Source organism: Podarcis tiliguerta (genome assembly GCF_965153285.1).
Source record: "Podarcis tiliguerta genome assembly, chromosome: 2".
NCBI classification, from domain to species: domain Eukaryota; kingdom Metazoa; phylum Chordata; class Lepidosauria; order Squamata; family Lacertidae; genus Podarcis; species Podarcis tiliguerta.
The window spans coordinates 93897815-93925647 of record NC_139535.1 but is presented as its reverse complement, the minus strand read 5'-3'; the positions used below and the strand labels follow the sequence as shown (position 1 = coordinate 93925647).

At 42.7% G+C, this 27833-nt stretch overlaps 1 protein-coding gene across 2 annotated transcripts in view; it reads right to left on the bottom strand.

Annotated features, from left to right (window-relative positions):
• Positions 1–6439: 6439 nt before the first annotated feature.
• The window catches only part of RPTOR (regulatory associated protein of MTOR complex 1), a 298685-nt gene continuing 277291 nt past the window's right edge, over positions 6440–27833 (bottom strand). For both annotated transcript variants that reach the window (XM_083427285.1, XM_083427286.1), the window contains 6 exons: positions 24388–24494; positions 18393–18520; positions 16883–16969; positions 10331–10447; positions 9643–9772; positions 6440–8770 (listed from right to left, as the gene is read on the bottom strand). In XM_083427285.1, the coding sequence (XP_083283411.1) occupies positions 8702–8770; positions 9643–9772; positions 10331–10447; positions 16883–16969; positions 18393–18520; positions 24388–24494 (638 nt within the window). In that variant the 3' untranslated portion in view covers positions 6440–8701. The remainder of the gene's footprint in view (positions 8771–9642; positions 9773–10330; positions 10448–16882; positions 16970–18392; positions 18521–24387; positions 24495–27833) is intronic.

Here is a 27833-nt window from a genome sequence, read left to right as displayed (position 1 = left end):
ATTGAACTCAGTGGGATGTGTCGCTGAGCAGATGTGAATAGGATCATGCAGTTAGATATTCAGGTAGGGTAATCTGGTGCATCTCTCAGTTCAAGCGTTATGCTGAAAACAATTCTCTAAATAATATATCTGCTTTGTTGGTACCTAATGCTGAACCTTAGCGTGAATGCACAAGTATGCAGGTATCCAGAAGGGAAATTGCAGACTCTTTGCGTCTCCTTCAGTTCTGCTGCCACCGTGCTACCTTGGAGCTAAATTATGGTTTGACTGAGCATTACAGATGAACCTTGGCCCATGGTTTGTTCCCCCCCAAACTATGAGCAGTAACTTGCTCCCAGAATAAGGAGGTTACTTTTAGTTTAGCTTTGCAATTGTATTTGTTTAGTTTCTACTGCAAGGTACTTGCACTTCTACTGCAAGTACCTAAACTGCAATAGCCTGAGGATAGGTCAGCTGGATACAGCGTGGTGTCAATAACGCCAAAGTTGCAGGTTCGATCCCCATATGGGACAGCTGCCTATTCCTGCATTGCAGGGGATTGGACCAGGTGATTCTCAGGGTCCTTTCCAACTCTATAATTCTGAGCTAATGACAGCTGCAAATATCTATCTTGCCTGTTCTCTCTAAGCCGTAGTTCAGCTTAGTGTTAAACTGGGCCAAGGTCTATTTAAAGGTAAAGGTACCCCTGACCATTAGGTCCAGTCGCAGACAACTCTGGGGTTGCGGTGCTCATCTCGCTTTATTGGCTGAGGGAGCCGGCGTACAGCTTCCGGGTCATGTGGCCAGCATGACTAAACCGCTTCTGGCGAACCAGAGAAGCACACGGAAACACCATTTTCCTTCCCGCCAGAGCAGTACCTATTTATCTACTTGCACTTTGATGTGCTTTCAAACTGCTAGGTTGGCAGGAGCAGGGATCGAGCAACAGGAGCTCACCCCATCACGGGGATTCGAACCGCTAACCTTCTGATCGGCAAGCCCTAGGCTCAGTGGTTTAACCCACAGTGCCACCTGCGTCCCCTTAAGGTCTATTTAGGTCTTGTTTAAATATACTAAATGTATCAATCAAGCATCTTAACAGATTTGTCAGAAAAAATACTGATCATAGGTGCCCAACTCTCTTTATCTGTGCATGGGCCTACATAATAGCAAACAAAATGTCCCTGCTTTATCATGAAACTGGCATAAATTCAGAAAGATTATTGCACTTCTCTATGTTTGTGCACAAATAAGTAGTTGTCTGGTATTAAGTCAGTTCCACCTAGCTCAGTGTTGCCTGACTGACAGCGGACCTTCAGGGTTTCAGGTAGAGTTCCCTCCAAGCCCTACCTGGAGATGGGAGGGATCGATTCTGGGACCATCTTCATTCAAAGCAGGCGCTCCACCACTGAGCTATGGCTCTTTCAATGATCATGCCATTTAAGATGCTCAGGAGAGTGATAAGCTATGCAGAGCAGCTTGTGCACGTAGAATATATTATACGGAAGTGGCCAGATTTTCCTCTTGCACAAGCTGTTTATACAGTGAAAATAGCTGCCATGCCTGTGGAGCAGCTTCTCTTGATCATATACTTCTTGGTTCCCTATGGCTCAGCAGTATGCTACAACTTCAGGTGACGCGTCCTAGTGGGACTGTATTAAATTTAGTGGCAACTTCCTCCGAGTGCAATAATGTCACAGCTGCTAACGCTCTCATTCTTTGGAATCCTTTCAAACATTACCGCAAACTTATTTTACATATGGGGTACCTTTCTAGCAGGAAAATCAAACAAACTAACTGGAACTAGGGAAGTGCATGTTTACATTTCCACACAGCCATTGTGCTGTTTGTGTTAGGGTAGGCATGCCCTTGTCAGGAAAGGGCTGCCCAGGGACCTTAGGACCTGGAGTTTGTGACTCCATTTTCATATGAGGAGTTTAAGGAAGAGGATGGGAACACAGGGAAGAAAATAAGTACAGCTTTGTTTGTGCCTATAAACAGAGGGGCTAAATCAGTGTTTCTCATTTGCAGAGAAAGAAAAATAAATGATTGGGGGCTATGGAATTTATAAAATTGTGCATTGTATGAAAAAGTGGATAGAGGTATTTCTTTCTCCTGAATTCATAAAACCAGAAGATAGGATGACAAATAGCTACTGGCCATCACCGGCAGGGGACAAGTGCAACAAAATGTTGCAGTGTATCCTCATCCTGTTGCAGGCATGTTTTGAATCTTGAAGCAATGTTTGGTGTGTGGTCTCAAGATGGGAGGCCAAAAAGTGGCCTGTTTTCCATCCTTTCAAAGGCTTTTCTCATTGGGCCAAAGTGGGGGGGGGGGCAGTGATGAGAATGAAACTCTCACTTCAGAGGCTATATGCCTCAGATTTAATAATTACTGGGGGAAAGGCAAGAGGAGTGAAGGGTTGATGTGTTACCGTTCTTCCTCTAGGATTTGTTGAAGCATCTGACTTGCAACTATGGGAAAGAGTGCTGGGCTAGTTGGACCTTTGGTCTCATACAACAGCACTCTTCTTTTTGAGGATATTTCATTCATGTGGGACATGGTGTGCCAAAGATAATCTGAAAAGCAGTCTGTTGGCAGACTGTAATCCAGCTGTCATTGTATGCTTGTAACTTTTGACTAAAGCCCGCTGGAAACACAGAACCAGCCTCTGCTGCTCATTAGCCCTACTAATGCAAGCCAGATGGACATGAATCTAGCTGCATTACCAAAACACTTGAAAACATTAAGAGGCTTTCTGAAAATAAATGACAGAAGTATTATTCCCCATTTTATAACTGGAAACAGAGACAAGAGTGACTTGACTGAGGACCACCATTGCCCAACTTGTACAATAAACCATGGCCCACCACATGCTATGTGTAGTTGACTTTAGCAGCTACTAATGTATTGACAAATGAATCCATGCTAACATTAAAAAGCAGCAATGTGGGTCTTGCCCATCATAAGCATGTATGTTGATCTGATAGATGGCAGAAACCTGAAGTAAATTTCCAGGATGCAGAGTTACTGTGGGTTACTTCAGGACCCTGGATAGCTCCTAGCCAACAGACCACAACACAAAGTTCATCCAAGGTGTGAGATGCTACCTGCAAATGAGTTACTTATTAAAATATCTTTTCTCAAAGGAGTTCAAGGGTTCATTCATGGTCCCTCTTCTTACAGATTAGGTCAAGGGACTGTGGTTGGCTCAAGGTGAACCTTGGTGTCTCACATTTCAGTAGCACCCTGTGCTATGCCAAACCCTGGTGTGTTCCTCCCTCCCCCTGCCTTGAATTGGAGCAATAATGAAGTCTGCTCTGGTGCTCCAGAAGCTCTGTGCCCAGTGCAGCTGCACTGGTCACACTCCCCTAGCTCCCAGTGAGCTTCATGGCTGAGTGGGGATTTGAATCCTGGTATCCCAGGTCCTAATGCCACCACAATATAGGGAAACACTGCTCGATCCAAAACATTAGTAGATTTATTATCACAATAAACAAACACCAAGGAACTGAAGATTACATGCATGCCATGTTGATCAGTCCTCCACCTCCCACAAGACTCTGTGGACGCTACAAACCTGAGTTGCATTCAACGGAGTACTAAGGATAGTGTTCTGCCAATGGCATGATCTCTCTTTTCCTCCCTCCACATGCTGTTCCAGGGTTTTCCCCAACTCTCTGGAGAAGATATGGGGAAGTTGTGATGAAAAGGGAGCTGAGTTATGAAGGACCAATAAGAGATGGGGCATTATTTAAACTAGACAGTATGTGGTCACTGTGAATACTGCCCAGCTGAATTTGTAGAGAAATAATTGCTACAAATCTAGGATAACAGCCATAAGCTACTGGACAGCACAAGGCTATGACTTTCCTGAACAAAATGCTGGACTCAACAGATTGCTGGTAGGCTTGTTTAAAATAATCAGTAATTCAGTAAAGGTTCCCATGGCAACAACTTCCACTAAGACATAGCTAAGCACCATGTCAATTAATCTTAAACAGCTTCAGACAAGCAAGGAAGACACATTATTCTTTTGTCCTTTACTGTGACTGTATTTCAAGGATGCCAACAATGTGTGCTCAAGACTTTCCATTCTCCTACAACCACACTTAATACTATTTGCATGAAATGTGCACAAATGTTTTGCCAGACCAATGACAACCCTAGAAACGATTTAGGCAGCCCATTCATCTTGTATGGACTGTGAAAAGCCCATTTTGAGAACAAGAGTGTATAAAAGAAGGCAGCCTGATAGTTATTGTGGTGGGCGATCCCTGTATAACTATTCTGCAGTTTTGCTGAAACCATAGAACTTTAGCTTTCATATTTAGGAATACTTAAATCCTTGCTTTATAGTCCTGCAGGCTGTTGAAAATGACTTGCAAAATATTCTCAGAATAATATCATACACAAACCTAATACAGGAGCATAAATTATATAGTGTCCATTCAGAACCAGGGTTATTCAAGCACTTCCTGTCATTGTCCTTCCCTGATGTCATATCAGGTAGCAGCTCCCATCAAAACAATCTGAAGCAAGGAAGTGGGGCTGAGCATCTGGTTCTCACTCAAGCCCATGATGGAAGCTGTCTTCCCTTGCTGGCGGGTTGCCACCCCATACCCTTGGGACTGGCTACTCTTGTTGGGTGAGGCATACAAGAGTGTGTTACAAAAAGAAAAAAATATCTGTGCAGTGACGCACTCCCCAATCAGAGCTAAGTCTGTTATGTCACCTCCTGCTCTTTACCAATAGTATTCCAATTTCTAATATTTAGAGTGCTTAAGAGTGTTGGATTAGGAGTGGGAGAGAGAGAACAATGCACACCATCTTCAGTTTGAGGGCAGTAGAATATAAATGTAAGGAACAAAGCATACATTTTGTTTTCCTTGTTGTATGCATCCTTCAGAAAAACAAAAAGCCAGGTCTTGGGGTTCCTCACGAACATTTAAGTTACAGATGCTTTTCTGTGTTAGGGTAGGTCAAGCTCTATATAAGTGAGCTAAAATTAAATGCGTATGATGCTTTTAAAGGTTTCAAAGCACTTCGCATATGTCATCAGTAATAACTTAGAACAATAATGCTGTGAGGTTGGCCATTCTCATGATCCCTTTGCAGATAGCGGACTGATGTTATGAGGCAGTGGTTTGCTTCAGTCTACCTAGCAAGTTTATGTTTGACATGAGCTTTGAACTGAGGACTTCCTGGCTTATTGTAGTTGATGCACTTAGCTGCTACAGTAAACCAGCTCTCACATTTTTCATAGAATGAAAACATGCCTTTCACATTACAAAAGGATAAAAATTCTCCTTTCACGGCTGTGGCTCTCTGCTCAACGTACAGCACGGGTCCCCAAGGACTTTTTGAGCACAGCACTTCACTCGGAAAATATGCTGAAGGTTTGAAGCTAGTCTTTTGAATCATGTCATGTCTCAGGGCCATCTTCGATTAAATGGCTGCTGTCCAGCAAAAAGCTATTTCAGAGGAGATGTCTTCAGGTACTGCTACTATATTAGTGTGATACGGCTCAGCATTCTGTGTTTTCCTGCTACACAGCATTCTTTGTCATGGTTCCCTCCTGCCTGGTGCAGATCGCTAATAAGATGCACATGGCTTCACTATTTTACAGTAGTCTCCCTGTTTCTTTAGTTGTTTCTAAGGTTGGGGCAGAGGGAGAAAATCGGAACAGACTGAGCCACAGGTCAACATACATATCATTATATCAAATTTGATTAAAAGATCAGCTCTTTTGCCATTTTCCATGGGATGGGTATGACATTAGAAAGCATTCAGTAAGACTCCACTCATCTAGATAAGTAGCAACTCATCTGTTTGACTGTTTATGCAGCATTCTTCCCCCTTTTCTCTCTCTCTCTCTCTCTCTCTCTCTCTCCTGGTACAGCATTCTTAAATTGCCTCAATAAGAAAATGGCTTGAAATAATTTTGTACCCCTTTTTTTGTACAATTATAATCCTATAAAGGGGTGGGGTGGGGGAGTTCTTGCCACATAGTTAAGTCATACAAGGAATTGTGGGAGAATTACTGTTTTCCTTTTCTGGACTTAAAGCTGCAATTCCAAGCACACTCACCTGTGAGATGTTGTTGTTTTGGAGGCAGTAGCTAGGTACTTTCTCCAGACTGCAAGGCACTTACTTACCTCCTCTATCCACCCTTTTGAAAGAAGAGGATTGCCAAGAGCAGGTGCAGCTATCCAGAGATGAAGACAAGCCAGGAGTGCATTGTCTGTGCGTTGTCAGAACAGCAATTATTATCTTCTTTTCTTCTTTGTCAGGAGGAGCAGCTAGGCACTCCCTCAGGGAATTGCTTTGTTGTTCTGCAACACCCCCCACCCCTTCGCTCACCCACCTGTCCACCACATTTTTCTTGACATCTGTTCTCCAAAGTTTCGCCTCCGCCCCCGTCTGATAACAGTCAGATCCCATTGACCAGAGGCTGTTACGGCATTTACATTTTATTAACCATTTATTTCATTAATTGTTTTACTCTCACAGTACAATCTTGTGGTGGTTTATTATTAAATGTATATATACTTTTTTTCCTTTAAATTTTGCTTTTGGAAAATAAATAAAGAGATAAGTGAACCATATAGGTAGATTACTTTCTGGAGCCTTGGTTAAACTTCATGATTGGATCTCCACATCAGACCTGTGAAAAAAACACAGCTCCCTCCCTCCCCCCCACCCCAATTTGGATGGAAGCTGACAGATTAAAACAGAAAAAGACCACCACAACCATAGTCCTGGCTGTGCAAACTGAGGGGGGAAGCACAAGGGATCTTGTTCTTGAAACAAAATATATAGGATATACATTACAAAAAATAATCGTCATCATCATATTCTCATTTGCTTTTAATTGCGTAGGTTAAGTCAGTTATACATGGATTTCAGACTCTGGCTTGATGCTTGTTAGCAAAATCCACCAACTATCTGCCCTTCCCTGAGTTCATTGCCACTTACAGAGGGACAGGCACGGCAATGGGGCCAAGGCTGTGGCATCTCAGCACAACTGACACTGGGGATCAGCAAACTAATGTGTCAAGTCACCTCTTGGGTTTATTCCCATCATTTAATTTTGGCAGCTTTCAGTATAGGTTTCTAGCTATATGAGCAATCCTCCCTTGGCCTCTGCCTAGTATCTTACATGGTGGCTCTCAGCCTAGAAGGTGGGGACGAAGGGGGAAAAAACATATAGCAGGCTTCATAGTGAGAGCCAGGAGATGGATTTTGCAAGCAAGGAAAAGCTGACATCCACAATGCAAGATGAATTGGATGCTATCTCTATTCTTAATGCTATCACAAGCGACAAAATTATTGGCAAGACGACGACAGAATTCCATGCCTCTCCACAGCTTTGTAGACAACTGATTTTGGAGCCAGTGCCAATAGCTGCACAATGCTGGCACAACATAATGCAAAGGGGCCTTCTTGTCTTTGTGTCCCTACTCAGGCAGCCATTTAATTGGGAATCTCTTCCCCTGGACACTGAAGAGACCGAAGTCTTTACTGTATGGGAGATGGGTGGCATGTGAGATGGAACCAGCATTCTCTAGAGAGCGGGAACATCAGTAGTTCTCTTGCAGGCAGCACACCATGCATGCAATCACAGGGTGCCAGGTATACATATAGCTTCCCCTGTGTTCGGTCTAGGGGGCAAGTGCCTGAAGTGGGGGGGGGGGGAGATGAATGGGAGGAGGGACCCTCTGCACAGGCCTGTTCTGTATGTGTGCTGCAATATCTGCATCCATTACCAAGCTGAATAATAGCACTTCTTGCAAAAGGAGAACAGGAGGTGGGGGTAGGATTTAAGGCAGTGGTACAATGATAAGTGAACTCCTTGCTCTCTATGAGGAGGTAGCAGGCCATTTCTTGTGCTTATGGGGTTCTGCTGTGAGCAAAAGGAGTTAGAGGATGGCTGGAGCAACTTATAGATTGAATGGACATCAGAGGGGAAGGTCTCCTGTCCTGTCACGCAGCTTCTCAAATGTGTCACTCCGATTTCCCCAACAGACACCCAGGAAGTGGGGGCAAGTTTCCTGCTTTCCCTTCCGTAGTGGCAGCCAACTCTGTAGTATTTTCAGCAGCACCGAGAGACTCTCTCTTCCTTAGGGCTTTCCTTTCGTCTTTTACCAGTGGAACAGTAAATGCAAGAGAAGGTGGCCGGTGGCATATAGAATAGTAAGATACACACAGAACTATCCAAGACCGGCAGCCTGCTAGCATGCGACTGCCAGGGCCAGCACTTGGCACAAAATAGGTAGCAGCCACAGACGTTCTAGGTAGAGTATGTAGAACACTAGGTGAGTCCTGAATTAATTCCTGATTCAAAGGAAAACCCACCCCTGTTCTAGGAAGGAATCATCCTCTTAGTTTGTAGGAGCCATAACGCCAAGCAACCAGAGAAGCAGTCATGGGCAGTGGTGGTGAAACCCGGTGAGAATATATATACTCTTTTTCTGCTGCTCCTGAAGGTTCTGGCTCGGAAGAAAAGCAAGAGGCTGCTTCTCTCCTCTCCCCTCTGACTCAAAATCATCAGTAGCTAAATCAGGAGGGAAAAAAGTGTTCAAGTTACGGGGGGGTTGCACAGCAGCAGCAGCCAACACTAAACATTCAAGTCGATAGTTTCACTATGTACACCATGAGTGAGACACGGTCCCACCTGCCAGAAGATGTCCTGCTCTTGACAGAGCAGCCACACACACTGTTATCTGATTCGCTTCTCCACCGAGTACACAGAGATGTAGTAGTCATTGCTTCCAACTGCCAGGTGAGGCTGTGGAAAGGAGAGGGGAAATAAAATCAGTGCATATATAGCAGGGTTCTGCTGGTTTTGATTGGCTTTTGAAGCTAGTCAGAATTTATACTCGCCACCAGCCCTGCTCCTTACTCAAGAGGGAAGGGGTTAGAGTCTTGATTATTATTATTTATTTAATTTCTATACCGCCCTATACCCGAAGGTCTCAGGGAGGTTCACATAAAATTTTGTGATGTCACACCAGGTTGTCTGACTGCCACTGAAGCCTAAGTACAGAGGCAAGCCCCTTCACCCTCTTTCTCAGCTTCAAGCTGGATATAATGGGCCAAAGCTCTTACCACTTGCTCTGAGCCCAGAGAGGTTCAGAAAGCAGCAAAACATTGACAGTTAAGGCACTAATCTGTTTTATTCTGCTTCTGTTAGGCAACATTTATGTTGCTTGTATTGATTTTAATTATTGTATTTTGTATTACGAAGTTGGATGGTTTTATTGAGTTGTGGCCATAAAAGCTCTTACCTACCTGCTTCATCCTCTACAGTGACAGTCAACTTCCAGTAGTTTTTGTTATGCTGGAAATCCTTTCTCCACTAATTTCCCCTGTTTGTTTCCAGTGGATTGAAAATCCACCAATACAGTTGAGTTCCAACTTACATGAGGGTACAGTTCCAAGGGTTGTGCAAACACACGAAAATTGTAAATAGGAAAAAAAATGCATTTTCCTTGTCTGGCTAGTTCAATGAATTTTCTCACTGAATTTGAGTTTTCTGAATTTGGAAATATTGTGTGTGTCCCCCTCTCAACAGCTTCACTAAGTCATCTTCATGATAGCTATTCAGAACAAATTAAGGGTAACAATTGAGATGTTCTACAGTTTAGAAACGAGACTGACCCAGTGTGGATGGAAGGCTAGGCAGCTGATGGCACCCACTCGCTGGCCCATGAATCCATCGTAGTACTTGATATTGTTGATCAGCTCACCATTCCCATTGTAGATTGCAGTGAATTGATTCATAGAGCCACTGCAGAGGGAAACAGAGAACACAGGATATTGGTGACATTAAACAACTGGTGGTTAAGTCCTAGAGATGAAGGTTTTCTACTCTTGTGCCATTTGTGGAGCAAGAAGCAAGTAAGCTTACAACAGCAAATGGGATTTTCTTTAAGCCATGAAATCTTCAGCACAATCTCAGCTATTAGCAGGTGCACAATCGAAAATTCACATGCTCAGTAGGAGATTTAGGGAGGCAGGATGGGAGACACAACAGCAGGCAGGGAGAATATAACTATGAGATGGTCTTGAGAGAAAACCCCAGGCACCAAACTGCTGACACTGGACAGCAAGTCCCTACCAAATAGTGTACTTTCTGCTCTTAAGGAAGGGAAACCCACATAATACGGTGAGCTGCAACACCCACCATAATTGAAATCCATGTGCTGCAGGTTCAATGAAGCATACAAGAATTGAAATACCTCAGCTGCAAATACGTGAAATAAGCCACACTATTTATGCCAAGGAAAATAAATGCAAGTGTTTAACAATGGAGCAGGGTGGTATGCAGGCAGTATTTAGAACTTACCATGCAAACAGGTTGGCTTGTGGGTGGATGTCCAGAGCTGTCAGTCCTTTTACTATCTGCAGGACCTTCACTGATTCTGGCATCCTTGGGTCAAAGAAACGGACATCTCCATTAACACTGCAAAGAGATAAAACATGGGGCTATTACCTGTTTGCTCCAACAAGGAGAGCAGATCTACTTATCCCAGAACCTGTCTAAAATTAGGAGAGTATTAGTATCAATGCTCAATTTGCCAGCAATGTCCCTTTGTGAAAACCAGCATACTTGCCACCCACTGCAGTCTGTTTCAGGCAGCCCTAGATGCTGCAGAAGCAAACATAAGGTTACTCACACACAAGGAATCAGTGTACATGAATCAATTCATTATTCCTCCTGTTCAACTCATTGGCATTAAATACCACTAGAAAACCACTGTCTGGCTTTGCTGTTTGACTGATTTCTGGACTTTAAGACCCTTTGTATTCCCCTGGAACAAGGTAAATGACAACAGGGTTACTTTAACCATATGCAAACATCCTGTGACTTTGGGCTAATGGTCCTGTGACAAATTTTTGGCAGGTTGAAGACCTTTAACACTGGGCAAGATGCTTTATAGTGGCATCAGTGAATGGTTAAGATCACAATAATTGGTGAAGTGAAATTTCTAACTTTCAGCTTGATTACTGTCTTGTCATAAATATAATGGATTCATAGCTCATGAAACTGGCCTTCCGTCCCAGTCCTTCAAATGCTGTAAGGTGTGTCCAAGTGATGATTCTATGAGGAAAACAAGGTTGAAACATGGGGTCCACTCACTGAGCAGATTGTTTCTTGAGCAGAGGATTTGGGCAAAATGTAAGGGAGATGGATAAAACCAGGTCTGCTAAGAAACTGAAGGAATTACAGTCCTTGTCTGTAGTTTTCAGAGCAGAGAGATTAATGAAAAACTAGTAGAATAAGGAAGGCAAATGAGAAAATGTTGCTGAGAAAACTGTAGCCAAAGCCTGACCAGCTGAAGTTATCCTAATTCAGTCAAATGACTGTATTTTATTGGGAATTTACTATTTTATGTACAATGCTTAAGGGTTTCTTTTTCTTTTTATAATGCAGTTTATAAAATTTCTTCAATAAATAATTTTGATTACAGAGAATGGCTATTTAAGTGTAAAAATCTAGTCGGAGGGCCTTAAACTTTGGTTATAACTAATTCTCTACTCCCTGCATCACCACAATTGCTGGTCTGAGGATGTAACAGAGCCTGCTAAGAAGCAGCATTCAGGTAACTGGGGTCTGGATCTCGTTAGGTAACCCTATAGTCTATCTCATGCTGATCTTCCCTACATGACTTCCTTAGTCTCCAGCTGCAGCATTTCATAATGAGGACTCAACATGGGGCTTCCCTACTGCAGTTCAGATCCTTCCGCTCTCTCTTGTGATACTTCAAATATCTGACCTGCATGCCCCGTCTCTCTTAGAACTTTCCCTTCATTTAGGGTTCATTATATCTCTCTTGTTTCTGGAACCTTGTAATTTAATTAAAGACCTAATAGCCTTCATAGTGTAACCCATGGCTGGTTACAGCCTGTGGAGCCTGACGGTATAAAAAAAGGCAAAGGAAAACATAGCACAAAAAAAGAATAGTGAGCAGGGCTTTAAGTTGCACAAACTTCTTGTTGGTGCAAGGAGAAGACTCTACAGCTGTACTGCCAAACAAAACGGCAACGAAGACACAGCAATAAAAAGACTGAAGATGAAAGCACCAATATTTGATTCCTTGTATGCCTCCAGCTAATGGAGCTGGTGAAAGCTAATGGAGACTGGTGAAGATCCACTTGAAGGCTGAGTGTTTACAGCCCATCTGCAACACGCACAGCTGAAAAGTACAGACCATGTTCTAAGATCTGATTCCAAAAAAAGCTGTGGGTGCAGAAGAGAAACTAATACCCCACAGACAGTCAGATCTGGAAAGCCAAAGGTCAATACCAAATGCTACAAAATGAAGAACTACAGAGAAAAGCACTCCAGCTGTCACTCCCTAGTGTTAAGCTGTCAGAGATGTGGCAGGATCCTCAGGAAGCATCTGCAGCACCACTTAGAGAGGGCAGAACCAGGGTTAAAATATCCAAGAGAGGCAAAGCTTTAAATTATTACTCAACATAAGGAAACATTCTAAAAAAACACACACACAAAAACACATAAGGAAACATTTTGATTAAAAATAAGTCTTCAGGTTTACTGTAAATTAATGTATGTGAAATCTAATCATGAAATGATTTATTCCATGTTCTTAATTCCTTCTGCCCTTTATTTATCTTATAAAAATTGCTTTTATTGTATTTTCTTTTATATCCATTAGTGTGCATTAAAAGTAAGTGAAACAATATAAAAGTAATGAATGGAATAATAAACAATGTGAAAGGTTCGTTTCAGGGTATAAAATATGCAATTAATAAGATGTTAAACTTGCTGAGGGGACAGAGACAGAGCACTTAGTGATATTAACTGTATTTATTTTTTGGGTAGCAGATTGCTGCTGCTCTTTCTTGATTGGTCCAGCTGCTCCTAATATTACTCTCATTCATATGTTGACCCAGCTAAATATTATTCTCATTCACATGCAATGCTAAGCTGACCCATGGCTGAGCATGAACAAGCAAACCTATGGGCTTCCAGAGATGAGATGATGGTCAGTTGACTCTTCCCTGGTCTAGGTCTCCCAGACAATCACGAGTTGTTTAAACCATAGGAGACACCTTGGTTATAGCTTGTGGTTTGTCTGGGAGAGCTAAGCCATGAGCCTGGGGTATGGATGACACACTAAACCATACTATGGATTAGCTCAGCATAGTGCAGCATCAAAATGACCAAGGAGGAGCAATGTGGTTATAGCCTCCTCTCTGGGAGCCCATGTGTTTCCTTGTTCATGCTCAGCCATGGTTTGCCTTAGCATTACACACAAACTAGGCCATTGTCTCCTACTTGATTGGCTCAGCAACCCTAATATTATCTGCCCTAACAGTATTGCTTCTGCAGCAGCTGTCCAAGGCTTCAGGCAGAGGCTTTAACAAACTTGCTACCTGGGATCCTTTGGACTGAATAGGCTAACCTGAGACACCATCAGCATGTGCTATGCCATTAGGCCTTATGGTGTGCTGCATATGCCTTTTGCATTGGGACAAAGGAAGTAAGAACAACTAAATCAGGACGGATTTAAGCCAGACCATGGAGAAAATCTAATAGCAGATCCTGAGTGTGCCAGCATAATCAGTGCGCACATCAGTAATGTAGAATCCCAACAGTTGAGTTTAACGAAGCTGCCTGTGTGCTGAAGTAATCGAGGAAACGCAACCAACTTCTCAAAAGGATTAAACAGGATGAGACAGCACCATGATTCATCCTTCAGCTTCTTCAATGAGTTCTGACCACAGCAGTGCCTGAGGCTGAGATGTTGGATGGAATACCTGTGCCTACTGCTACATTTTATTTTAGTGATGAGAAACTTGCTCGACCTCAGAGGGCTACTATTACTAGAAACATCCTGGAACTGTTCTAACCACAGAAAGGGGAAGAGTACATAAGCATCTTTTTTCCAGTCCTTCAGGAACAGAGGTACATGCAAGAAGGAGGAAAGGGTGTCCTTAAGCAACAAAAAGATGAACCCAAGCCAACATCTGTAAGGTGCCCATGCTATGCAAATCAAGACCCCAAAGTTAGAACTGACCTTCAGAGAGCTGCTTTTGTTGTGAGAAGTACAGAGTTTAGACTTTTATCCGCAATCCTTCATCTCTCCGTTTCCTGGTACATAAATCATTTGTCAAGCTTCTGCTGGCCTTCTAAAGAACACCTTTCATGATCCTATTCCCTACAGATGTTCTTTGGGTTCTTAGTGTTAGTGTTTCAGTATAAATGTTTATCACCCACTGTGAAGTACAAGCCTTATAGTAAGTATGCCACTCACTCTTGAACAGAATCATGGAGTGTGCCTGATGTATGACTAGAAAGGATCACATTTTACATATGCACCCACTGCAAGAGGGTGATTCAAATAGGCTAGTGCTGTGAAGGCCAGTTACTTCAACCTAGCCAATACTCTGTCTGCTGAACAGCTATCTTACAATAGACTACTGCCTTCCATGTTAGTTTATTAGTTAATTTATAATTAATCAATGCTCAAAGCATTGTACTACATAAGTTCCTAGCTGCTCTCATATCCAGGCACAAACTGACCCAGGTCTTGGCTTTAGTAAGGTCGTTGAATCATGGTTCTTTAGGCTGTGCAAGCTGAATTAATCTAAAGCTGAAGTGCATAATCTTTTGCTGAAACATCAAACTACATACTGCATGCTGTTGAGAGTCAATATGGCTTGCTAGGCTGATCTAATTGATGTGGAACATGCCCAGTTCCAGGTAAAATTCCAATCCCTTTCTGAATCTTGTGAGAAGCACCCTTTGTTTGAAAGATAAGATAATTATCTAATGTCAGGTGGGGCCTACCAAAATAAATTCAGAGTCAAATAGATTCTCATCTGGCAAGAGGAACTACTTCAACCAGCTTCCAGGAAAAACAGAAGTTATAACATTTGCTGCCCCTTCTTTGGGGGTGGAAAAGCATTACCTCTTACAGCATTATATTTTCTTTCAATTCTGTATACAAGGAAGAAGTTCTCTGGAAACAAACTATGACTTAGTGGTAGTAAATTATAGTCTGCTGTCCTTTGAATGGGGTAATAAATAAACACAGTGCTCCTCCACCATATTTATGAAGCATGAGAAATGGATTTATGCACAGAAAATTGCTAGATGGGGAAATAATTCTGCATAGCAATAAGCCCAGAACATGCAATACAATCTATCCCTTGGTGTTTTTTAAGCATTTTGTCTCAGTAGCAAGTCTTGCTCTAGCCAGTTACTTCCTACCTTTTACTTTACAGCTATCAGATAAGTATTTCTGTTTAAGATTAGGATCCCTGTCTCCAGTGTTGTTACCTGTCATGCCAGGCCCTGATCCCACCTTGGTCCCCATCTAGACCTTCCAATGATCAATGACCTAAGTGAGTAGACAAAGCCCCATAATGCCAGGGCCCTGAGGTCTGTGAAGGGGCCTCCAAGGGATGTATTAGAAGATTCCTTGGAGTGGATTCCTGATCCACCTTGGCTAACTCAAGTGAGGGAGGTTGAATCATCGCCTAGTTCTTTGGAAACACCAGCACCAGAAGGTCCAAGCCCTGGCAGCTGGTCAACATTGGAGTCCATGCCTGAGAGTCAATGTGGCAACAGAACTCTTGCATAAAGGGCTCTTTCTGAGTAACAACCTTCCTCAACAATAAAGGCTCTTAGAGCACCTGAACTGGTATTGGGCCTGGCCTGAGACACTAGGCTATACAGTGGTACCTCGAGTTACAAACACCTCCGGTTACAAACACTTCAGGTTACAAACTCCGCTAACCTGGAAGAATTACCTTGAGTTGAGAACTTTGCCCCAGAGTGAGAATGGAAATCGTGTGCTGGCAGCGCAGCGGCAGCAAGAGGCCCCTTTAGTGAAAGCACACCTCTAGTTAAGAACAGATTCAGGATAAGAATGGACCTGCAGAACGAATTAAGTTCGTAACTAGAGGTACCACTGTATATCGAGCTTCACTTGCTCTGCTAGTTACTGGAAACAACACAAGCCAGCCAGCTCCCTCCTCCCAGACCCAACTCCTTTGCCTGCCTTGCTTTCTTAAGAATCTCTTCAGTTTTTGACCCCTAGACTCCTGCTTATTAATGCTGACCCTTGATTACATTTGGATCCAGATTGGATTTCTCTGACCTTGGTTTGACCTGAGCCTTGCTTTCTGGACTCTCTTTCCAAACGTGTGGTGATATTGTGTGTGGGACTAAGGCTGCAGTGGGTTCCACTGGGGACCTGCCTCCACTTAGCTCACAAACTCCAGCCAGAGCATGGCATGATCTTATTTAGGATCCTTAACTTTAAAGTGAAGGCTGAGCATTCAGAAGATAATGCCACAAATTTATGGGTGACCCTTCCCAAAAGTCAATAGAAGCTGACTTAGAACACAGTGCCCTCACTCACAGGATTAAGCCATGTAAGAAAGGAAGCAGAGTAAATTTTGCACTTCCATTTGTGTACATATAATGACTCATTATGCACTGCATCAAGCGTTAAATTTGTGGGGCTTTGCTTTCTTTGAGGTACCACTCCTACAATATTATGCAGTTCCCACACTCAGGTCTTCCAGTCTGGTGGGCCGCAACCTGAAATGGTTGATCATCATCAGAAGAATGTATCTAATTTGAGGAGGATTAGATTGTTTTTCCTGACTGAAGTTTGCTGTGACCAAGTTTGAAAACCCTTGCTCTAAGGAACAAGGTTACCCGTTCATCCGCTCTCCCATCTTGGGAGCAGGAATTAATTGCAGAGTAGAAATGCCAAAGTGAAGAGCTCAAATCTCATCACTGTTTAAATACCAGAGACAGATTTTTAAACAAGAGAGGGCAAAATACTGTTTTGACAGGAAAATGTCGCATAAATATTCAGAGGCCCTTGTTCCTTTTCATTTCGTTTTCTTTTACCTGACACTCATGATGTTGCCTTCAGGATGTTTCTGCAAATACGCTTTCACCACCCAGGCAGTGTGCTCTCGATAGGTCATCACTCGGCTACAAGAGAGAGGCGAAACTTTGTAAGACAAAGCTGGGAAAAGGCCATAAACCAACTCATGAACCATAAATGTGAAAGGGAAATCATCTCCTTGCTGTGGCTAGGTTCCCAGTTAGGTAAGTTGCAAGACTTTGAACCAGAGATTTTGAGTACGGGCATTATATTTTGCAACTGCATGTTCCAACATGTGCCCTGGTGTCAGACAAAGCATAAGAGGAAATGAGAGGGGAGGAGAAAAGGTAGGAGGGAATGACACCATGTTTTTGCTTTAGGACATAATAAGTAAATGTCTTAGTAAAAATTTAGCTCTGATGTCTTTTACAACGTATGTATTTCAGGAAGAAGAAAAATCAATGCAATATTCTTCTCCCCTTCTTTAAAAAACAAAACTGTAAAAAGTTATTTCTCTTGCAGCTCAAGTTGATAAAAATTGCATCACCTCATAGCATTTGTTTCCAGGTCATAGCTTTTTTGAAATGAGTAGGTGAGAAATATAGAGTCCGACAGGTAATCCCTGAGCAAATGGTGATAGAAGGTTATGGTAGGCTTTGAATAACGTTGGTGCTAGAGGACACATGGAGCCTTGAATTGAGGTAAATTATCATGAGTGCTTAACCACAGAGCCATCAAATGATAGACGTGCTTCACACAATTGCAGGGGGTTGGACTAGATGACTATCGTGGTTCTTTCCAACTCTACAATTCTATGATTCTATTTAGACAATAATGTACAGGTTCTAGAGATTGTGCCCCTTGTTTAATGTAATCTACAAAATATGGGAAGACATCTTCTTAAGGTGCTGCAAACCAGAAGACAGGATGCGATGGGGAAAGAGCCTCTTACCAGAGAAGATTCATATACCACAATTTCCACTATGCCATCACAAAGTTTTTTTAAAAGAGAAGTTCTGCAGTGGTGCAAGGGAAATTGGCCAAACATTAGAAATAGACTCCCGACCCCCCACTCTGCACTCCCTGGAAAAAATGGATGCATTCAATGGGTTGCATTCAACCACGTTGAACTTCATGCACAGAACAACTCCAGTGAGTGCAATGGAACTTCCCCTTCCTCTCCTACCATGCCATGTGATCCCCAAATTTGCTCTAGGGATTCCCCAATCTCTCTGGAGCACACCTGGGAGTAGAATAGGGCTGCATGGGACCTGGAGAGGGAAAGGAAGTTCCACTGCACTTGCACGCACACAATAATTTAGCTGGATTCAACCCAATATCCTTTTCACATTACATTTTCACACATGCTGTAATAGTAATAAAAATAATAAAAATAAAAATAGGATGGGGGTTCCAAGAATAGTCAGATCTCTAGTGTGTTTGGAGGCACTGAAACAACGGCAAGAATAGTAGTATTGAATGCAAAGTGAATGCAACTTGATAGTTGTAAAAATTAGATAAGTCTCTTACCATTCACTCAGAGCCATCCGCCGGTCATAAACACGAACAGAACCATCACCAAGCCCCGCTACAATGAGCGAACGATGCGAGTCACAGGACAGGCTGGTGACACAGCTGTCAGCCCCTGTGGGAATATCCTAGGAGAGAAAAACACATGCCTAAGCTAAAACGACTGGGAGATTTTAAGTGCACTGGCCATATATATAGCCCAGTGTTACCCTTGCAGTGGGGTCCACACATGAGCACTGATGCTGAACAATGGTAACAAGGTGGTTGTGACAGCTATACCATGCAAGCTCAGATTTTGGCTTAAGACTGGGGGTGAACAAACTGCATCTGGAAACAAACAAACTTCTGGTAGTGAAAAGGGCTGAAGTTTTTAAAATAAGCACAGAACATGACTGTGCAGGACCAGGGCAATGAAGACATCAATGACACCTATTCTGAGCTGCAGCACCCAGGCTAATTCGTTCTTTTCTTCTAGCAAAGAGGAAGTCATAAATATTATCAGAACGGCATTATCTCCATGGTGAGATTCAGGAACTTGTGTGGGTCTATGCCTTACTATGTATTAAAATTTCTATGTTGGATAATACTGACTTTAACAAAAAAAGGTCTTAGGTCTGTTTCACATGGTTTAAATCAGGGGTCAGCACACTTTTTCAGCAGGGGGCTGGTCTACTGTCCCTCAGACCTTGTGGGGGGCCAGACTATATTTTGAAGAAAAAAATGAACCAATTCCTATGCCCAACATATAACCCAGAGATGCATTTTAAATAAAAGCACACATTCCACTCGTGTAAAACCATCAGGCAGCCCCCACAAATAACCCAGAGATGCATTTTAAATAAAAGGGCACATTCTACTCATGTACAAACATGCTGATTCCTGGACCGTCCGTGGGCTGGATTTAGAAGGCGATTGGGCCAGATCCGGCCCTCGGGCCTTAGTTTGCCTACCCATGGTTTAAATCTTTGTTTTGGAAAATGTAATCTGGGCTACTTTACACCTATATGCATACTGGTATATATGAAAATTGGGTCATGCATTTCTTTTTAACAAGTGTTCATCAACTTCCTGATGTGTCTACTCGCTAAAGCAAACCTTTGCACTGGAACAAGTAGCATGTAATCTTAGCCCTTCAGTTTGAAGGGAAGCCCTGATTAACCACATTACAAAGTATTAATTAGCTAAGATAAATGTCCAGGAGGAGATTCTTCTCCGCAAAACATATTTGTCCCTGACCAGCCATAAATACTACATTGAAGGGCAGGATGGATAGATGAGTACTGTTTAAACAAACACACACCATTTCCCTGGAGGGAAATAAATCTGCTCCAGCTGAAAATACACCTGGCAGCTAACTAGTGCATGTAAGAGAGGTATGTTATGGCAGCCATTGCTTTCTAAAGAAGTACCTATTAAAGGAAGAACTCTGCAGGGCAATAGCTGTTTATTGGGCATTAGATCAGGCCACAAATGCCACAAAAGCAGATTAAATATATATTTAAGAGCAGAAAGCACTGAGAAGGAAGAAGGCCTGGTGAGAAGGAGACACTTCTTATGCACCCAGTCAAATAGCAAAGGTGAATTACTAAAAGTGGCAGAACTACAAAGAGAACTGCAAATGCAACTAGCCTTTCTACTTCACATTTTTCTGTGCAGCTTTTTAAGGGTGATTATAAAAGTACATAGCCTGCCGTGAACTCTAAAGCCCTGCATTTCCTCTGGGAGAAAGATGTTACCAAAAAGTGTTTCCTTTTAAATGATGGAAGCTGTTCCACTTTGACACGCTGCTGCTCCCCAAGCCTTGCAGCAAAAAGGTTTAGAGCCCTTTATAATCTCTTTGGAGTCAGGAATTCTCCCTCATATTTTTATGGAAAGTAAACTGTGCAAGATGAAACATTGCATGCCCATGGTCAAGGGTGAAATAGAAACCTGGAGTCCTGACAGGCTGCAACAAGATTCTATGCTGCATGTGTTCATGCTCTGCAGAAAAATGGTAAGAACAGAAACCAAGGGCAGTGTACTTTATGAAAGAACAACTCTGGAAAATAATAAACACAAAGAGCAATGCTGGTATATTGTTGGAAAGACACCCGACAACGTTATTCTAAGGCTATAGCCCTTTCCTCTTTATGTGCTACGCATAACAGAACTGCGTGGAATAATAAGAGTGCAGCTGTGAAAAAGAAAAACAGTTTCAATTAAGCAACCAAAAAATTGAGCAACATTTTCAAACTAGCATAATAATCAGAACTGGCTCTGCAAAATTATGTTAGCTAATTTCACACCTCCTTCCTATTTTTGCTCCTGTGAGCCTATCCGCCTTCTCTTGATGTTATTTTTTGCATTTGCTTCATAAAAAAATATTAGATTAACAGTTTACTGGAGATAAAAATCTGGCAATCCTAGACTGAAATGGAACTGTAGCTGCATAGAGGCTCTGCAAGTTAAGATACTTTTGTGTCTCCAAATCAACTCTCTTGTAGACTTGCAGAGGGTTGAGAAAGGGCCACAATGGTGTCTATTAAATTCTTTCAAATCAGACTATAATCCAGATTAGAGTTCCATCCACAGCATGCCACAGGCAAATAGCAGAATCTGTGGATAAAAGGTGCTTAAGGAACAAATAGTTCCAGTTGACTGACATTACTGAGTGAAGTTTCAGGTTGCAAAGGAAAGCAATTTTGCCTTCAGCGGCAGCGGGAGTATTTCTGCAATCTGTTTGCCAACAAGATCTTTTCTGCACCTAATGTTGCATGTAGAATTCCAGCTCCATCCAACAACTGAGTTTAGTAATATGTAAACAGCATCTTGGCAGCTATTCAGGTAACTTGTCAATTTGGAACGTGATGACACTTGGGGGAAGTGAGTGAATTTTCTACCATGAAGCTCATATGCAAATTAGTGTTCCATCCAATTAGTGGAGTGAAGCCTTGAACTAGAAGTCTGGCAAGTGGACCCAGGCATCTTTCTCATTGTGGTAACCTGCCAAATGAGAAAGTGTTCAGATTTGACCTGTTATTTGCACTAACAGCCGGTATCGGTAAGGATTGGATGTCTCAATAGGCCAAGAGGATTCCCTCTAGTCCCAAGAAGCTTCCAAGACTACCCTGGCTCCGCAGCATGAGAAACCCAATGCACAGATGCACTGCTTTCATAGTGCTCATCCCTGCTTACCCATGTGCCAATTTGATTTCCTGTTTGAACCCTTAGCTTGGCTTAGTTGGTGCCTGCTTGCTGCAGACCACCATTCTTGGCAGATATCTAATAACCCAGATAAGCTATGGCAGCAGTAGCTAACCCCCAAGCACTCTCCCAAGTCCTTGGCAGCAAAAAGAAGGGGGAGGGTCAAATTAAACACAGTGCTGGGGCAAACAGATAGGTTTAAGCTTCTCCCCATCCCCCAGTCCAGTTCCCTGATGGAGATGCAAACTGTGTCCACCCTGGTGATCAGGTCAATCATTTAATGGACGGGGAGGGGGCATGGCCTTGCTGTGAAGACAGCATCACACATGGGAGTGTGGTCTAGCTGCACCTGCTGCTGCCTTGCAGTTTTAGGAGGGTTGGGTCAAGAGTGAATGCAGACCTTGTGCCAAAAAAAGTCATCCACTCCTGGGATGCAGACTAGTTCAGTTGAGATTTTATTGTACCAACTGTGCTAAATCATCACAGCTGTTGAATCAATAGAAGTGTCATTCCAAATTCTCTCTTTCTGCAAGGAAACCATTAAACTAGTAACAAACTATTCTAAAATTGCCCCCCACATCTGTTTCAAGTATATAAGCCCATGCACCCACCCTTAATCTATGATGATTCTCACCATCACCTACCAACCTAGTACCCAACATATACTCAGTGGCTCAAATAATGGGCAGTGGCATTTCTGAATATGACTACTATGTGTCTGCTGCTCTGGGTTTTGCAGTATGATTAAGTCTTGATCCCCCGAATCACTGCAAAAACCAATTTGCACTGTTTAAGAAATAAAATGCCTTTAAGATGCTCTCCGTACAATCATTAATCATTCTAATTTAAAATATTTTCACCCTGCTGATTTCTGATGTTCTCTAATTTGCACAGATAAAATAATATTTGAAAATAATTAAGATTAGCATAGGCTTAGTTGTGCTGCATTGCTGGGTCAAAGTGCCATAATTAATGTTCATCCAGAGGTAATTAATTTCCAAAAGATTTGTAGACTAGACTTTATTTCCCACAGCAGCTTAGACAGAGATGTTACCTCTCATTATGTGGCTGAAGAGGTGGCTTGATTTAATGGCAACTGATGTGAATGTACATGGTTTTTTGCTAAGGTGAGTGGCACAATAGCTCAAGCAACAAGGCGGCTAAAACTGCTCTGTTCCTTTCTCAGTCTCCATGCCTATAGAATAGGAGGAACAAGGCCAGCTCTGTCATGATGTGAAGTGTAGTAGGTGACTTTAGGTGGCGTTTGGGGGGCTGCCAAAGGCAGATAGATGTTATAAGGGACTTTTAGGCTTGCCAGCTAGTCAGTTTCTAGCACACATAGACAGGGTTGGCCCAGGGTTGGCCCAGACACTGCTCTGTGCATTCAGTATAGTGAATTTAAATTTGCTGTCACTCAGCCTCTGCCATTGTAAGCTGGATCTTCTTAGTCCTGGCAGTGAATGACAGTCAGGAAAAAGCTTGGCTGGCTTGTTGTTCCACTGTGGGATGTGTCAGCTGCCTGCACTCCTAAAGTTTCCTTGGATCATGGTTAGAGATGCATGTGAAGAAAAGGATGGGAGCTTACCACTGCCAAGGGAGAGGAGGAATAACAGCTCAAAGAAAAGCTACAGCCAGCAACAGCCAATCAGGGCCAGCTTCCTCTGTCATTGTGTGCATGTGTGTGAATGCATACATGAGAGAAAGTGCTTGTCTGTATGCTTCTTGTCTGTGTCTGCATGAGAGATGGTATTAGTGCATCTTTGCTTCTTTTATCTGTCATGTGCACAGTGTTGGTTTTTTGCTAGAAAAAAACCGGAATGTGCACATATATGTAAGAGAGAATGCAATTTTGCATTGTGCCTGTGTAAATGACTAATGGGTCTTTGTAACATTTCCTACATTGTTAAATTCCTTGATCACATAATGCATGATCTGTAGTTTTAGGGCTGGTTGACTTTCTTGAGCTATGTATTCTGCATGTATTTCCTTCAGTACTCTAAAAGGGATTCGCTTTAGATTGTCCTTGGAACTAGTTTCAGTGTTCCTCATATGTGAATGTCAGATGGCCTTAAAGGTAAAGTTAAAGGGACCCCTGACTGTTAGGTCCTGTCACTCTGGGGTTGTGGCGCTCATCTCACTTTACTGGCCAAGGGAGCCGGTGTACAGCTTCCAGGTCATGTGGCCAGCATGACTAAGCCGCTTCTGGCAAACCAGAGCAGCGTACAGAAATGCCATTTACCTTCCTGCTGGAGCGGTACCTATTTATCTACTTGCACTTTGATGTGCTTTCAAACTGCTAGGTTGGCAGGAGCAGGGACCGAGCAACGGGAGCTCACCCCGTTGTGGGCATTCTAACCACCGACCTTCTGATCCACAAGCCCTAGGCTCTGTGGTTTAGACCACAGCGCCACCCGCATCCTTTCAGATGGCGTTAGGAAAACAGATTTGTCCCCATGGTCCAGATGTTCACAGGAAATGATGTTTCAAGGCTTAGGCTGAAAGTGCTTGAGGTGCACCAAGCATTTCATCTATGCAAGGTATCTGGTACTTCAGCATGCTTTGTAAACAAAATGTATCACAGGTACACAGGCATGATTCACCCCATTTGTAAGTAACCCTGGTCCCACATTCCACCCCACATAAACTTTTTGACATCCATGGAGAAGCATTTCTACAGACACCTTCTGTATTGAGTTCAGGAATTATCTCATTAACAAGTAGCCTTTTGAGTGGCGAAATTAGCAGCACAAGACATTTCTCTGTTTCGGATTGCTTAAATACCAGATCCATAAGCAATATATATTGTGCTTACCTGAACTTTCATTTCTCGGTCTGTATCCCAGATTCTTATAATCCGTACATCTCCAGAAGTCATGAGAAGACCAGTTTCCTGTTCCCAGTCCACCACCATCCCTGCTCCTGAGGAAAGAAAAAGGTGTGCCATACAAATTTATATCTTGGTACATGCGGACAGATGAAATAAGTCAGAACATTGTGGGAATGAAATCTTCCGGTCAAGCAGAGCAATCCAACACAACGAGTGCACTGTGCATCAATGTTAGAATGTGGTAGGTACTGTGGACTTTGGGAAGTGGCAGGTTTTGAGGAAAAAATATAGCAGGGTGCAGGGTGGTGGCGGCGGCAGCCTTCAACAGTGGTTTCTAGCTGGTTTCATTTGAAATGTTTTATTCACAGGAGTCACAAACTGCTTGTATGATACACAAAAGTGAGGGGAAAGTGTTTTAGTAATTATCTGTCCCCCTGTTTTTGTACCCAGGGAAGAAAAAGACCATTCCTCTCCAATATAGCCATAAGGTTTTTGTTTTGTTTTGCTTTTTTAACATAGAGATAAGCAGTAAATTGCATTAGGCATGGAAATACTCAAATGAATTTGTTGCAGTGATACGACCTCTTGTTTCTAATCAACAAAATCCAATGCAACATGTGTTTTTTCTCTGGTTTCTGCACCTGGGCTCCTTTATAAGGAGGTTGGGCTGCGATGACAAATGGCTCTGAAACAATTTAGGATTCATAGCAGTCTCTTCCTTAACCCAACAAGGCAGCATTTGATTCTTCCTGCCAACCTCACTATGACTTCCACCAGGGCCTTTTATAGGATAACAAAACAGAACCCAAATAACGACTAATGCACCAATCTTCTGAAAGGGAAGTACTATGAAAAGTACCCAGCCCCACAAAAAGACCAGATATCTAGTCAAAAGATAAAAGCAAACTCTTGCATTTTTTAATCTTTTAACAGCAAAAACATGTAGCACTCCCTTAGATACTAACTGCCACCGTAAGGGCAGTAGCACCATAAAGCAGGGGGACATTTATTTCTTAATTTAATGCATTTCTATAATGCTTTGTACTGAGTAAGTTTTTGAAGCGGGGTACAGCAAAATAATAAAATCATATAATAAAAACTATTAGCTTTATCCAACCAAGGTCTATATACAACTCTATATAAACAGCAAATGGTATTGAAAGTCAATGAGAGATCATGCAGAAGTTGCAGGGTGGTACATCCCATGCCCCTCTCCTGATAAAGATCCATCAGGGCAGCCAAGGAAGATTCAGTCCCCATAACAGGCCTGAGTCCAGACTGGAATGTGTCTAGAGATAATCAGTATCCTCCAAGAGTGCCTGCAGCTGGGACATCAAGACATAACAGCAGCACAAACATTCTACCTAGTGCTATAAACACAAGCACCTATTAAGGGTCTTGTAAGACAAAAAAAAGGGAAGCTACTTCTCTTGCCCGCCTTGGATCGTCACCTGCTAGAGGTGCTGTTGCTGCACATCACATTGCAGATCCTGATTTTATCAGGGGGTTGGATTGCATGACCCCCCCAGTCTCTTTCCAACTCTATGAGTATGATCAAGGTATATGCTCTGAAAGCATCTTCCTAATTATCATTGTCTTCATTCCCTTCATCCAGTGGCCATGCCCAGGCCCACTTTAATGTTTCTTGTGGCTGGAATTGCCGGCTGCCAAAACACCTGTGCAAGTATGGAACCTGGGGGCTGCCCTTGGGCCCTTCGTTTGCTCTTACTGCAAGCAATAGGGGCGCAGGGTGGGAGGGAGAGAATGGCAGCAAAACGGACACTGCATATTTATATCTGGACATACAAACTTATTGTTTCTTCAGCTTCCTTGGCAACTTGGAGGGGTGCTACAGATTCAGAGCAAGCAAAAAAGGCGGCAGTTTAGATTATAAGCACCTCTAAAGCATTTTGCGTTTGTCATCCTGTTTATGGTCCGTATGACAAGATAAACCCAGCAGGCTTGAGATGGATGATGCCTTTTCATCTTAAGCAGGCAGCACTCTAGGAAGAGATGCTTAAGCTGCCAGTTTCTCAGTCATTCATACTTACATTTTAGCACAAGAATCTTAACACTGTTTCAGCAGCAACATAATCTGCAGACCACACATACACAATATGTGGGTTTTTCTCCTTGCTTGTATGGCATGGCACCTTTGTTTACTTAGTGTCTGGAGGAAGTTGTCAGGTAGATGAGTCTGACTTTAGACTAGACGGACCGGTGGGTAATCACAATGTCCTGGGGGAAACTAAGCTGCCTATGACTGATGCTTTTATAGGTTTTTGGATCAACTACTGTAATGTCTCTTTGTGGGGCTCCATGGAGGTATGGAGCTATTCTGCTCTCACATCTTCCCAGAATCAAAGTAAAACAAAGTGTTCAACATTTAACTGCCTTGTGAACAGAATGCTAAATAAAGGAGGTAGGATTTAAATTCCTGGCTCTGCCATGGTCTGACTGACCTTGAGTAAGACATCTGTTCTTGCCCAAGTCTCACTTCTTACAACTGTGAAATGGGGTTAATAAAGTACCTTAATTCTCTCTCCTTTGTGGGAAGGGAAGCACAAAAATAATGTTCATCATACATCACTTAAAAGGAGTTGGCTCTCTTGAAGGTTTAACTGCGTGGAATGAACAAGACTCTACTCTTTAGTGGACGATATACAGATTTCTTCCTGAAGACTAATGAAAAATGTAAGCCTCTGCAAACATGGGTGAGAAGGACTCCCTTCTTTATGCTGCTCTATAAAACTGGAAGCAGTCACTGACTGAGCAATGGGGGTTCTGCTGAATCTTTAGCAGTTAATGACAAATATTGCTTCTCAATATACTTATTTGCCTTTTGCTTCCTTCCTCAGTCACTTGTGTTTTTTGAGAACTGCCTTCCTCTGTAAGTAGTGTGCTCTGGATTCTCAGCTGCTTTCTGTTTCCTAAATCTTGACAACTTCCTTGGCAACTATGCTCAAGAGGAAGTGACCTGGCCTGTTCCTACATAGTTCCTGGCAAACGAAGCCGTCAGTGATAACAACCATTTTACAATATAAGGAAGCAGGGGAACCCTTTTTGGCCCTTGATAGAATATAGAATACGCTCTTCCTCCATGTAGTGACATGGAGGTTTATGTAGCTCTTGCCACCAGAGGGTGCCCATGTGCTGAGAACTAGGATGGCACAGCCTCCCTCCACTCTCAAAGGATTGCAGCAGACAAGCGGAATCTGAGATGTTTAAGATGTGTTTTTAAACCCATTCATGAGACATGAAAAGCAAAAAAAGATCTATGGAGACAGCCGCCCTTTGCATTAAATCTAACTCATTCATAAGTGCATAAATATATAGAATGCTATGAAATGCTAATAGAAAATGCTACATGATGATGAGCAAAGTAGCTTGTGTGCATTACCCACTTCAGGGCAAACTAATGTTTATTAAAG